Raw genomic sequence first — 14,871 nt, 5'->3', positions numbered from 1 at the left:
CAATTATACAACAAAAGGCTTCTGCTTACCATGCAACAGCAATACTCTGTAGGCCAAGGCATCCCTTAGCTAAACCCTAAATCCATTAGACTGCAATTGATGGATGCATTAACTCTCATTAAAGTGCACATAATATCACATTACTATTCCTCAGTTCTCATTTTGGCCTTGGCATCTGCTTTCTAGTCTCCGCATTTCCATTTTGTAGAAGGCGATGATGCAAAAGCTGTTGTTACTGTTTCTGTGAATGAATCTGCAGCTGCTGGAGCTGTTGTGCGGCTAAGATTGTTTGCAACCGTAGTTTCAGCTCATTGTTTTCAACATGTCAAGCTATTTTGTGTGTTTCTATGAACAAAAACGCTAGAATAAATTTCATATACTAGAGCATGAAGAAAGAGCTACCATAGACTGATTTAATACCAACTTGTTTGAGAGTTAACTGGGCTAAGAGAGTTGTGGCGAATATTTTTCTTAATGCATGTTTGCCCATATCCTATCATGTGACACAAATTCATATCATACACACTTTCTAGAAAGATGTGAAGCAATCAAGTCCTCCATCTCCATGGAAGGTAAACTGTGAAGCAATTAGGGGTGGGCACTTTACCCGATATCCGAAATGGCACCCGAACCCAACCCGAAAAACCCGAACCGAAATCTGAACCGAAGTAGTAAAATACCCGAACAGGTATTAAGTTAGAAGAGATTGGATATCCGAACCCGAACGAGTAATACCCGAACCCGAATGGATATCCGAAAATAACCGAACATGTGTATATTTACCCTTATATTCCTAGTTTACATCTTTCATTTTATTTTTAATATTTATATTGATGTTAGATATACTTTAAAATCATATAGTATATATATAATTATGGAGAAAATAATTTGATATTCATTTAAAATGCATGTTAATTTTTTTATTTCATGTATTAACCAAAGTTACATCCAAAGTTTAAAAACAATAGCCAAATTAATATTTTTATTTTGGAAATGTTATCTCCAAATCTATTAATCATTCAATCTATAAAAAGAAAAAAAATCAGTTAAGTAAAATCTATATTTTTTAAATATAAAAAACTTTAAAAAAGAAAATTTTATTTTTATTTCTTTAAAAATCTAAATATCCGAACCTGATCCGAAATAACCGAATCCGAACTAAAAATACCCGAATCCGATCCGAAGTTTAGAAATACCCGAACGGGTATTATACTCTTATACAAAAATACCCGAAAATTCGAAATACCCGATCCGAACCCGAACGGGTACCCGAACGCCCACCTCTAGAAGCAATCCTAGAAACACACGAGTTTTGAGTGTTCCGCCATTTCATCAACGCAGGGAGATTCCTTAACGGGTCACAAATGTATTTGGTTAAAAGCAATGTTAATTTGTCTTCATCAACGCCACAAGCCTGGGCCTTCTTCTTAAACATTTTTAGACCTTCAAGCCCATCAGCCAGAATATGAAAAGTCTATTTGATTTACAAAATAGTTGTTGATTTAGAAACAGTATTTTTATATGGTCTTTTTTTTGCTCAAAGGAAAGATGGGATTTTAACAAAATGAGCTATGTTGGTTGGTTATTTTTATATGTTCTTACCCATCGATACTTAATTGAAAATTCTTTCATTTAAATTTTTTATCAGTCTATAACCATTATTTTATTCATCTATTTCTTTTTCTATTTACATTTATATGTATCTCACAGACTACCAACAAAATATGGATGTAGTTAGAAAGTGGTCTAACATCTCTTTTTAGTGTTAACTATAAGGAATTTGAGTTTTAAGCAATACTAGGTTATGATCTGCGCTCTTCACAGAATAAATATTATATATAAACTATTTTATGTATTTTTTGTTTTTAAATTTAGTAATTAGTATGTATATAATTAATTTGGTGCAAGCATATAAATAAATTTCATTAATCCAAACAAACACTTTTTCTATTTTTGATCATTTGTGTTTTATAACAAAAATTTAAAATTACTATAACAAAAAAAAATTATGGGATGTTTAATAGTTTTAGTAATTTATAATTTTAAAAGATTTAATGCAAAGTTTAAATATAAATATTAAGTTGTCAATATTTTTTCAATTTTTTTCTCAAAATAATCAAAGCAAATTTCGAAATTAAAATAATTATTTATTTTATATGGTATATAATTTTTAAACAATATATATATATATATATTATTTATTAAATAAGAATCATACTTATATAATTTTGTAATCATTTGTATCTTGTTATAACATAAATTTTAAACCATGGATCACCAAAATTATAATTTAAATTTTTAATAATTTTAGTTATTATAGTCATTTTTAAGAATTCAAAATATAACATATACATAAAAGTCTAAATTTTTATTGTATAGTTTATATGGTTGTTTAATTTATTTTAATAAGTTATAATATTAGGAAATGATAGAGAATAGACTAATTTTTATCAAATATTTATTATTCAAAATAATTAATTGTCGTACATATTTAAACCACATTAGGTAATTCCGTGATTTTTATATAAGGAAATAATGAAGAATACTAAAATTAATTTATTGTTAGTTTAGTAAAGACTTATTATATATTTAGATGGACCTAACATATTTTTCTAAAGATTCTAAGAATGATTGTGATGATGGCACGTGTCTACAAAACAATGTTGTAATGTTTCTTTTTAATATACAAAAGATAAGATTTTGATCCGTTCTTTCAAATGACGGTATATTTTGTTTTTATTTTTTTCTAAAAAATTTTAATTTTTATATTTAAATTTTTTGTAATCATATTTTAGTTTAATATTAATTTAGTTTGATAGAATAGTGCATTTAATAAATGATATAGGTAGTTGAATATAATATTTATCGATATGTCATGTTCTTATCTTAATAGAATAGATTTTTCTTTCTAGCCAGGAACTTGCGTACGATAATACTAGAAATATGGTGTAAAGCATTTTTTGCACCGAAATTTGAATTAGGAACACAACAATACCAACGACATGCGTTCAAAACATTAGTCTACTATGTTCAGTGGTTGGCCTAATATTTTTGACAACTGAACATCTATATAAGTGAGATTAACCTTTTGAGGAATTTTTTTTTTAAAGAGATATTATTGCATAGAGAGATAGAAAAACGAACTTGTTCTACGTTACGCGGCTACGCCTATAAAGAAAAACACTTGGTACCACCACAAAGCATGGTCCTTTTCCATGTTGGAAAGGAATGTTACGATCTTCGTTTTCACATTCAATAATCTTTAATACCATTACTTTTCAGAGGTTCAGATAATAGTTTATGTACCTAGTAAATTCATGAATCATGTATATTCCTCTCATATCCTTCCTAGTTAATTTCATCAACAAAAGCATTAAAGTCACTTGGTTCAAGTGTCCATATAAGTTCACACTTCACACTTCTTTTCTCGTACGTTTTATATTGCAGATATTTATATACATTATACATGCTGGTTATACGTTATACACTAGTATTGTGAAAGTATGTCGATTGGTGATCAGTAACCCTTTTTATATGTTTTTCGTCGGTTGATCCGGGTTGATCCGCACGGCTTCGAGAAGAACACATTTAATATTTCATAATGGATTATTCCAAAGTGTATCATATTGTTTGATTTAAGTTTGGAATACTTTTTGGCCATTGTCAAAAAATATTTGGTTACGGTCTATTTAGTCATCTAGACTGAAATCCAAGTATATACTGACCAAATAATAATAATTTAGTTTCTGGAAAAAAAATCAAATTTAAAATTGATGTAGATAGTGAGGTACATACCAAGCCTTCAAGAATCATCGCTAGTCAACCACCGCTTGGTTGGTGATCAGTAACTTCTGACGAGCTACTACTTCATGCTAAAAATATGATGAGCTACTACTTAAATCTTGACGAAAGACCATTCGCATCATTTATAATTTTATATCTCTGCACACAAGTAACAATCGGGTTTAAAAAAGTTTAGAATACGAGTAGTCGAGTACTATAATATGTCAGAAATTCTGATTCTATTATTTGATCAATATCACAATTTTTTTTTCTCTGAGAAACTTCACTCAACCACTATGTATCCAGTCAATTTTCAAAAACAATACGTTCATGACAAAATCATGACTTCTGCGAAAATATCAAGAATGATTCTGTGTTATTAACTTCAATGTTTACAATCATATTTATACACTCGAGAGCTCCCTATAATATAGGAGATAAACATTATCTCAACTAACTTTAGAGTTTATCTATACAACCGTATAAACTCATCATTATCCTATTACTCCCCCTCAAGGTGGTGCGTGTAAGTCTCGAACGCCCATCTTGCCCAACAGATAATTAAACTGTCCCGTAGGCAAAGCCTTAGTCAATATATCTGCTAACTGATCTGTTGTCTTCACATGATGAGTAACTATAGAGCCATCTTGAACTGCATCTCGTACAAAGTGACAATCTGCCTCGATGTGTTTCGTACGCTCATGAAACACTGGATTGGCCGCTATATGAAGAGCTGCTTTACTGTCACAAAAGAAAGACATAGGAAACCGTTGTCGTACTGCAAATGACTCGAGCAACTCCTTAGTCCACTTCAATTCACTAAGAGTCATTGCCATTGCCCTGTATTCTGCTTCTGCCGAAGACTGAGATACTGTATGTTGCTTCTTCGTTTTCCAGGACACAATCGACCCTCCTAGCATGACAACATATCCCGTGAGTGACCGCCTTGTCAAAGGACAAGCAGCCCAGTCTGAATCACAAAATGCAGTAATATGTAAGTCAGAATCAGCACTCAGAAAAACGCCCTGCCCTGGCGCTCCTTTCAAATACAGTACAAGTCGGAGAGCAGCATCCCAATGATTTAGACGAGGATGTTGTAGAAACTGAGCCAAAGTGTGTACAGCATAACTTATTTCTGGTCTGGTAACTGCAAGATACACCAATCGTCCAACTAGCCTTCTGTAAGTTGCTGGTTTCGTCAAGAAGTCACTCTTATTCCTGGCCAAGTTATGGTTCTGTTCCATTGGTGTTGGTGCTGGTTTGGAACCAAGAAGACCACACTCTTCAATTATATCAAGCACATACTTTTTCTGGCACAAGTACATTCCCTCTTTTCCTCGTGACACCTCAATTTCCAGAAAGTAACGCAAGACTCCCAAGTCTTTCATATGAAAACATCTGCTCAAATAAGACTTGAACAAAGAGATGAGTGCAGAGTCATTACCACCAACGATCAAGTCGTCTACATAGACGAGCACAAACAAAGAAGCTCCTTTGCGTGTCAAAGTTAACAAAGAGTAATCTTTGTAGTTCTGTTTGAATCCAAATTCAAGAAGAGCCTTAGATAGTTTAGAGAACCAACATCACGGTGACTGACGTAAACCATAGATAGACTTTTCAAGTCTACATACTCGCTTGTCATCAGGAGAAGAAAAACCAGGAGGCAACTTCATATACACTTCTTCCTCTAGGTCTCCATGCAATAATGCATTATGAACATCCATCTGTGAGAGTTCCCATCCTTTAGAAACTGCAACTCTAAGTACAAGTCTCACAGTTGTCATCTTCACCACTGGTGCAAATGTCTCAGTATAGTCAACCCCTTCTTCTTGATTGTTACCACACGCAACAAGTCTTGATTTCGGTCTCTCCAATGTTCCATCAGCATTATACTTGTTTTTATATATCCACTGGCACCCAATAACTTGTTTACCTGGAGGTAAAGTTGTTACCTCCCATGTGTCTCTTTCTTCCAATGCAACAACCTCGTGCTTCATAGAACCCCGCCATATTTTATGTTTAACAGCCTCTCTAAATGACTTCGGTTCGAAATGCTCTGTTATAGTTGCAGAGTAACTCTGCATTTCAGGAGAAAGACGATGGCAAGACATATACTTAGTTAAGGGATACAATGAAATCGAATGCAAACTGCAATTACTAATTCATAATTCAAGATCACTTTTCAAAACCAAAAACCAAAAACCGTAACTAGAACACTAATTCAGACTTCAAGATCGATCAAAGACAAAGATACACACAAAACTCAATCAAATCAAACCATAAATATTTCAAATTCTCATTCCAGAAAAAGAGTCATTATTTCTTTTGCAGAAAAATCAGTTTATAACTCAATGCAGAGAAATATATGGGTTGTGAATTAGATACTAAATCTTAAATCAAATTCTTGTTAGTTATGATACAATTTTATGTTGCTTTTAAAGGTTTCATTCTTCTAACTATGATTGTGAACTTAAGTCCAACGAGTGTTTTTCTCTCTCTTCGACTGATAAACCATTTGCTTTGAAACAAGTTGATTGCTTGCTTTTTGTTAAATTTTTTTTTTGATTGATTAGACTCTTCTATAAAAAGGAATCAAAGTTGAATGCACAAAAATTGTATCTCTATAACAAAAAAACAAACACAAAATAAACTTGCAATCAAGTAATGATCCAAAATATGTGTACTATTCTGGGGTTTAGAGAACATTTTGCCAATTTTCCCAACAATTTTAACTTTGGAGAAGGGAAGCTTCTTCAAAACCATGAAAAACTAAACCATAGTATAAATAAGCAACAGGGATGTGGAATTATCTAATTATCAAACCTTCATTAGAAATGTAAATCATCTGAATACATTTCATAGTGGGTTTTTGCAAGTTTGAGACTTTATAACTTGTGATGTTATAATTGATGTGAGTGTGAAACAATCTACACTGGGTAGAACTGCTAACTATTTTGTTTAATTTAGTTTGTGTGGTTAAACTTTATGATACAGTTTTTTCTGTTATATATTATTAGATAGATAGATTCTGTAATGTGCTTTTACTTTGGGATTTGGAACACTATTAAACTAATGTTCGAGGGACTCACTTCCCATTATTGTTTGATAAATAACCAATCACTGTGGAAAAGACTTTTCCCTTTCCTCTTGTTACATTGGCATATGCTAATATAATGTATCGCTTTGACTGTTAGCTGACTATTTTAGCTACCAAACTGTTAGGTATTAGTATGTAGATGAACTATGGCCTATATAAAGCTAATTGTTTTCTTCTTCTTGTTATTCAGGTTTATCTTTGATTTTCAAAATTATAAAACAAAGAAACTGACCAAGTTGTTGAGCTAAAGAGTAGAGTTCTGACTGAAGCATCATCAAGGCAGTTTAGGTCCAGCAGTAATGAAGAGCGAACAGGTAACATGTTTCTTGTATAATATACAATGTTCATCCAAGCACTTCTGCTATTGTAGTTCCTCTTCACTTGTAGCTTGCTTATTCATGGTTAGATCAGTACTTTCATATAGGAAACTGGACAATGGTTATAATTCTCTTCTAGCTAAGACTAGTTCAAGCAATAGTTCTTATTGGGTCTATAGTAAGCTGTCTCATCATTACTTTTTAATTACCAAAAAGTGAAATGTTAATAGTAGAATATATTTGTTATTTTAATTACAGGAACTACAATCTTCCACTCAAGCTTCACAAGAGTCCCAAGGTGAACAGAAACTTAACCAATCTATAGATGCTCCTCCTATACAAGATGCCGTTTCTGTATCTGCTTCAAGCAATGATAGTAGGAAAGTCTCAAGACAAGATATTGAACTCGTAAGTATATAATATTCGACCTCCTCCTTGTTAAAAATTTAAGTCTTTACCTCTATCTCTCTGTCTCTATTTATGTGTGTGTGTCATTGTGTAACATATGATGATTGATGTAGGTCCAGAATTTGATAGAAAGATGTCTTCAGTTGTACATGAACAAAGAAGAGGTGGTGAAGACCCTCTTGACTCGGGCAAGGATAGAACCTGCCTTTACTAGCTTGGGTAAGAAGCTCTTTTTGCATCAGAAACCTTTCTTCCATTCTTATTAGGCTAACTCCATTCTCTGTACCGAAGGTGGGATGTGAGAGCTTCCGTAGGATACTAGGTTGTTGAAGCGTTACACACATTGCATGTTATGAATTAGTTTTTGACCATTCTTTTGTTTCATCTGTGAAAACAGTTTGGCAGAAACTAGAAGAAGGAAACGCAGAGTTTTTCAGGGCTTATTACATAAGGTTGAAGCTAAAGAAGCAAATAGTTATATTCAATCAGTTGCTTGAGCACCAGTACCATCTCATGAAGTATCCTCCTGTTCCTCCAAAGATTCCTCTGGCACCTATGCCAAACGGAATGCATACCATGGCACCTGGTAATTAAGTCTAACACCCTTATGTTACCTGACAAAAAACAAAATTGAATTTGCATATTTAGAAGTATGGTTTCACTGTTATTTAACACGGTTGTTTATTCGCAGTACAGTAGTTGGCATGCAAATAGGATATCCAGTACTACAACATCCTCAAATGCATGTTCAAGGCCATCCCCATATCGCTGCTGCAACCGCAATGTCAAGCTGCCATGTTGTTAACGGAGTCCCTGCACCTGCGCATCTCCAGCCATTGAGGATGAACTCAACGAATGAGTAAGAACCAACAACTCCCACAGTTATAGTTAAATCTCCATGTCTTAACCTTTTTTTTTAAAGAATCTCTCTTTTAATATTAAGTATGGTGATTGATAGAAACGTGGAAGATGCAAATCTTCAAGTGGTTCCACCAAGCAGTGGTGAGATGGCAGTGAGTCCAGCTTCTGTGGCATCAAGCGGACACTTTCCATTTGCTGATTCAGACATGGTAATGGACACTTCAGTGCTTGATTCTGAGTTCACTGCTGATGTTGTTGGAGCAGATGGAGGAGGAGGAACTGGGGATACCACAGAGTCATTTGATCAGATTCCCTGGGATTTTAGCCTTTCTGATCTCACTGCAGATCTGTCAAACTGGAGAAAATGAATAGATGTTTACAAGATTTTATAGTCTTACAACTACTATACACACGCCAGATTTACTTTTCATATATATCTTTTTATATATATGAAAAGTCTATTTGATTTACAAAATAGTTGTTGATTTAGAAACAGTATTTTTATATGGTCTTTTTTTTGCTCAAAGGAAAGATGGGATTTTAACAAAATGAGCTATGTTGGTTGGTTATTTTTATATGTTCTTTCCCATCGATATTTAATTGAAAATTCTTTCATTTAAAATTTTTATCAGTCTATAACCATTATTTTATTCATCTATTTCCTTTTCTATTTACGTTTATATGTATCTCACGGACTACCAACAAAATATGGATGTAGTTGGAAAGTGGTCTAACATCTCTTTTTAGTGTTAACTATAAGGAATTTGAGTTTTAAGCAATACTAGGTTATGATCTGCGCTCTTCACAGAATAAATATTATATATAAACTATTTTTATGTATTTTTTGTTTTTAAATTTAGTAATTAGTATGTATATAATTAATGTGGTGCAAACATATAAATAAATTTCATTAATCCAAACAAACACTTTTCTATTTTTGATCATTTGTGTTTTTATAACAAAAATTTAAAATTACTAATAACAAAAAAAAATTATGGGATGTTTAATAGTTTTAGTAATTTATAATTTTAAAAAATATTTAATGCAAAGTTTAAAATATAAATATTAAGTTGTCAATATTTTTCAATTTTTTTCTCAAAATAATCAAAGCAAATTTCGAAATTAAAATAATTATTTATTTATATGGTATATAATTTATTTAAACTATATATATATATATATATATTAATATTTATTAAATAAGAATCATACTTATATAATTTTGTAATCATTTGTATCTTGTTATAACATAAATTTAAACCATGGATCACCAAAATTATAATTTAAGATTTTTAATAATTTTAGTTATTATAATCATTTTAAGAATTCAAAATATAACATATACATAAAAGTCTAAATTTTTATTGTATAGTTTATGTGGTTGTTTAATTTATTTTAGTAAGTTATAATATTAGGAAATGATAGAGAATAGACTAATTTTTATCAAATATTTATTATTCAAAATCATTAATTGTCGTACATATTTAAACCACATTAGGTAATTCCGTGATTTTTATATAAGGAAATAATGAAGAACACTAAAATTAATTTATTGTTAGTTTAGTAAAGACTTATTATATATTTAGATGGACCTAACATATTTTTCTAAGGATTCTAAGAATGATTGTGATGATGACACGTGTCTACAAAACAATGTTGTAATGTTTCTTTTTAATATACAAAAGATAAGATTTTGATCCGTTCTTTCAAAAGACGGTATATTTTGTTTTTATTTTTCTCTAAAAAAAATTAATTTTTATATTTAAATTTTTTGTAATCATATTTTAGTTTAATATTAATTTAGTTTGATAGAATAGTGTATTTAATAAATGATATAGGTAGTTGAATATAATACTTATCGATATGTCATGTTCTTATCTTAATAGAATAGATTTTTCTTTCTAGCCAGGAACTTGCGTACGATAATACTAGAAATATGGTGTAAAGCATTTTTTGCACCGAAATTTGAATTAGGAACACAACAATACCAACGACATGCGTTCAAAACATTAGTCTACTATGTTCAGTGGTTGGCCTAATATTTTTGACAACTGAACATCTATATAAGTGAGATTAACCTTTTGAGGAATTTTTTTTAAAGAGATATTATTGAATAGAGAGATAGAAAAATGAACTTGTTCTACGTTACGCGGCTACGCCTATAAAGAAAAACACTTGGTACCACCACAAAGCATGGTCCTTTTCCATGTTGGAAAGGAATGTTACGATCTTCGTTTTCACATTCAATAATCTTTAACTAGGTGATTACCCGCGCGGGATGAACGGACAAAAGAAATTATAAATTTTAATGTACATATACTGAAAACAATAAAAGTGACATATTATATATGATATAGATTAGCATAAGTAACGTTGTTATACATATTAATGCAAAGAAAATCAATTTGGAATTAGAAATTTACTGAATTTTTTAATCAACAAAAAAGTTCACTGAAGTATCCGGATAAAGAAAATTTTATTATGGTTGACAAACAGTAATTGTCTTATTATCGAAGTTAAATTGTTATATTTCATTATACTGCTTTCGAAGTACACAGAAATTGTAAAAGAATATAAATATTGAAGTAAATTTAGTGGGCTTATTAGGACTAAAAATTGTAAAAGAGGCGATTTATCGAACCTTAATATTCATTATGATTCAAAATACATATCAGCTTCTTTTGATTTATCATTTATTTATAAAGAATGATTTTACTAAAAAATCTTGATGGGACACGAGATCAGGGGCTACGGTTCGGATGTTGGATTTGATCTTTTTTCTCATCACCTGATATATTTAGATGTTGCCTCAAAGTAATGTTGCAATTCTCTAATTGTTCGTAAATTTCCAGACAATTATATAAATATTATATGTATTAGGAAAAAATAAGGAAGTACACATCAAAAAATGATGTTCTCCTTAAATTTAATCGGAAAAATTATATGAATTTCCAAATTTAATGTTTTTCACCATTTATGATAATTTCGTAATCAAAAGTTTTTGTTGCAAAAATTAAGATATTGCAAGAAATTTAATAGGGAATTCTTTTTAATACATTTTATAAATTTTCAAGATTGCTCATAAATTTTTATATACGATATTTTAATTTTACAATATAAAAAAATTTATATTATCTCAAAGTAAATGTCATGTATCCCTTAAAATACAAAATATTAATAAAAATAAAAGTCACATACCAAAGTTTTATATCATATTTTCCAGTCCCTAAAAATGGCATGTATCATTTATGTATCATTGAGAAATTGAATATTGTAAGACTATCCTATTAATTTTGTATAGGATTATAATTGTAGATTTCAAGATAATTATAGAAAGTATTATATACATATGGCGAAAATTAAGGAATTCCATGTTAAAAAGGTTAGTTCTTTAAATTTAATCGAAAATAATTATATAAATTTCCAAATTTAATGTATATCACAATTTATAAGAATTTTGTAATCAAAACTAATGTCGCAAAATTTAAGGAATTGCAATCTTGATTTAACAATTTTTCAAAATTGATCATATTTTTCTTATATATGACTTTGATTTTACAATATAAAGCCATTCGTATTGTCCAGTCACAAAATAAATGTCATGTTGGTAGTGTAATGTAGAATGAGTTTAGTTTTATATATATAATCATCAAACTTAGGGTTTAGGCGCCCAAGTTTTGAGTTTAGAACGAATATTGTGTCGTCAGTTCAAAAGTGTTAAAATTCCCAAAATTTACGCTGATAGTGTTTGGCAAATTTGGAAAGTATTATATCATCGCACATAAATTTGGGAAACAATATTCACTACAGTATTTGACCGTAGACCAAGTATATTGAATAACATATCAACAATAACTACTTTTGCATCAGCATTTGTGTTTATTCCTTAATTAAAAATTCTTGGTGCTTAAGTTAAGAGATTCTTAGAAATTTATTATAAACATCTGTTTTGAAAGATCTATACAATTAGCTAAAGTATGTATTAAGCTCGTAAGTCACATCTATCTTATTAAAATAGAAACATTCTGTTGGACCTAACATTTATTTTGTAAGTTTTTAAATTAAATACACATTTATACTTTATAGTTAAACATATATTAAGTCACTAATGTTCCTTTCTTTATACTACTATCCATGTTTCCAAACAATATACTTATTTCTTTATACTACTATCAATATTTCCAAACAATATATTTTTTATACTACTATCAATGTTTCCAAATAATACAATAATTAATCTTAGTTATTTTATATCTATCATTTTCTCTTTAAAATTTGTAGAAACGTCATAATTTCATAAATTGCAAAATAGTGAACTTTAAAATTTCGATTATAAGATTACAAATTATGAAACTATTACAATTTAAATCCAATTAGATTACATATCGGTCATCCATCAGTTTAATCGGTTAGTCTCGGGTTTTAGTGATTTTTTAATATGAATATTTTAAACATAAATTGAATTGTCAGATCTCCGGATTAACCGGTATAATCACAATCGGGTTGAATTTAAAAAGTACTGATTTAAATGCAAAATATTTTAAATACACACTCTTAAAAATAACCAAATATTTATTAAATTATTAGTGAAATTTTTCATCGTAAAATATCCCGCGCTTCAAAAGCACGGGTCAAAATCTAGTTTTTATATTAATCGTTGTTACCTGAAATCCTTGGTTTCATATAAAAGCCACACCCTGAAAAAAAAAATATAAAAGCCAAACCATATAATTGAAATTTGTTTATACGATAACTTGGTATATGGTTTCAATTGGTATATGGTTTGACTTTGATTTAATATTATAATAACACTAATCTAACAAAAAAAAATTGTTTAGAAATACAATTAAACTAATTTAGTTAACCAGAACACTTTTATATATAATCTTATGTTACTATGAAATATATTGTCTACAAATTATAAAAGAGGCTTTATTTTTGAATATCAATCTACGAAATGTCAACCATATCGACACCCTGGCTATTTTTCATACGTACAATCCAATATAATAGACAACTATCAAATCTCCTAATGTTATAAAATCGAACAACCATCTATCAGTTCTTCAGGAAAATATATATATATTATGTTACTATGAAATATATCGTCTACTTCGTAAGCAGTAGCATATTAGTTCTATATAATTTATTATTATTATGTTCAACAGATGAATGAAATTGTGGTCTTTTATGAAAACTTTTACATTAATATATTCTGTGTAATAGAACATAGAAACTAATAATGCGCAAACATAAATCATACACAAATATATGGTAATGATCAATCGTACATGTTGTAGTAATTCGAGTAAACTAAGGGTATTTAAAAAAAAGGTGTGAAAGTGCTTATACTGCCACGTAGGAAATGACACTCATGTAAATCACACATGAAGTAAAGGTTATTTATTTTTAGTGCTCCTAAAATAATATATAGGGGATTAAAGTCATGTACCAAAATTTTATAGAAGACCATACTAATGGGCTTTTATATTTTTCAGTCTCTAAAAATATCATGTATCATTTATGAATCATAAAGAACATGATATTTGACTTTAAACTTAACCGAAAAGAATGTATAAATTTCCAAATTTAATGTTTGTCAGCATTTATGTTAATTTCGTAATAAAAAAAAGTCTTACTGCAAAAATTAAGGAATTGGAAGAAATTTAGCATACAATAATTAGCATAATATTTCATATAAGTAGCATACATTAAGTGTATTTTTAATGAATCAAGACATAAATGGCGTTAATTCTTTACAATTTCGAAAATTCATGAACTGATATAATCATTTTTCAATTAACATTTATAAAGATTTTTCAATTACAAAACATTGGTCCTTAAGATAAGGTATATGCATGAACGTATTATGAACTTCCTTATGTACTATCAGTTAATAATTTTTGTCTATTAACATTTACATTTTGTATTTGAAAACATATAAAACAAATGTTTTATAGGGTTTAAGGTAGTAGTGTCTATAGGGTTTAAGTTTATGGGGGATGGTTCCTGACTAAATTAAAATTTTAACTCTTAAAATCAAGCTCTCATGAATGTTAATCGATCGGATAATTATTAGGAATTTGGATAGAAAGGAAATGTAGCTTAATAAATAATAAATGTTAATTGATTGCATAATTATTAAAAAAAATTATAGAAAGAAAATGTAGCTTGTGATAATCAATTTATTAGCTCAGTCAACCTCTAATTGATGCATCATATAATAAAATGATCAATTATGGCGAACATTGTTCTCTTAAACTGAATAGAATAAATGCGACTTCTCATATTCGAAATAACAGAAAAATATTTTTCCTAATCAGTTGAGTATTAGTAACTTCAGTATAGGTAAATCAATGACTACAGTCGCGTTAATTCTGATTCTTTAGTTTTCATGTACGTGAT

The 14,871-nt window shown here is 29.6% G+C and overlaps 1 protein-coding gene across 1 annotated transcript; it reads left to right on the top strand.

The window, feature by feature from the left end:
- Window positions 1-6,612: 6,612 nt before the first annotated feature.
- On the top strand, window positions 6,613-9,120 carry LOC108831036 (uncharacterized). Its single transcript, XM_056997671.1, has 6 exons — window positions 6,613-7,194; window positions 7,456-7,605; window positions 7,719-7,824; window positions 8,003-8,191; window positions 8,302-8,464; window positions 8,564-9,120. The coding sequence occupies exons 1-6, from the start codon at window positions 7,180-7,182 to the stop codon at window positions 8,832-8,834; spliced, it is 894 nt and encodes a 297-aa protein (XP_056853651.1). The 5' UTR covers window positions 6,613-7,179; the 3' UTR covers window positions 8,835-9,120.
- The last annotated feature ends 5,751 nt before the right edge of the window (window positions 9,121-14,871 follow it).

The sequence above is a fragment of the Raphanus sativus genome, unplaced genomic scaffold (genome assembly GCF_000801105.2).
Source record: "Raphanus sativus cultivar WK10039 unplaced genomic scaffold, ASM80110v3 Scaffold0753, whole genome shotgun sequence".
NCBI lineage: Eukaryota > Viridiplantae > Streptophyta > Magnoliopsida > Brassicales > Brassicaceae > Raphanus > Raphanus sativus.
The sequence above is the reverse complement of the archived record's forward strand: the minus strand, read 5'-3'. Positions and strand labels throughout refer to the sequence as shown.

What these genes read in the sequence shown, in the direction of transcription:
- LOC108831036 (XM_056997671.1), top strand. An exon ending in ACCTGCCTTTACTAGCTTGG is followed by an intron (nt 7,825 to 8,002) that starts GTAAGAAGCTCT and finishes CTGTGAAAACAG; the next exon opens with TTTGGCAGAAACTAGAAGAA. An exon ending in AATGCATACCATGGCACCTG is followed by an intron (nt 8,192 to 8,301) that starts GTAATTAAGTCT and finishes TTCGCAGTACAG; the next exon opens with TAGTTGGCATGCAAATAGGA.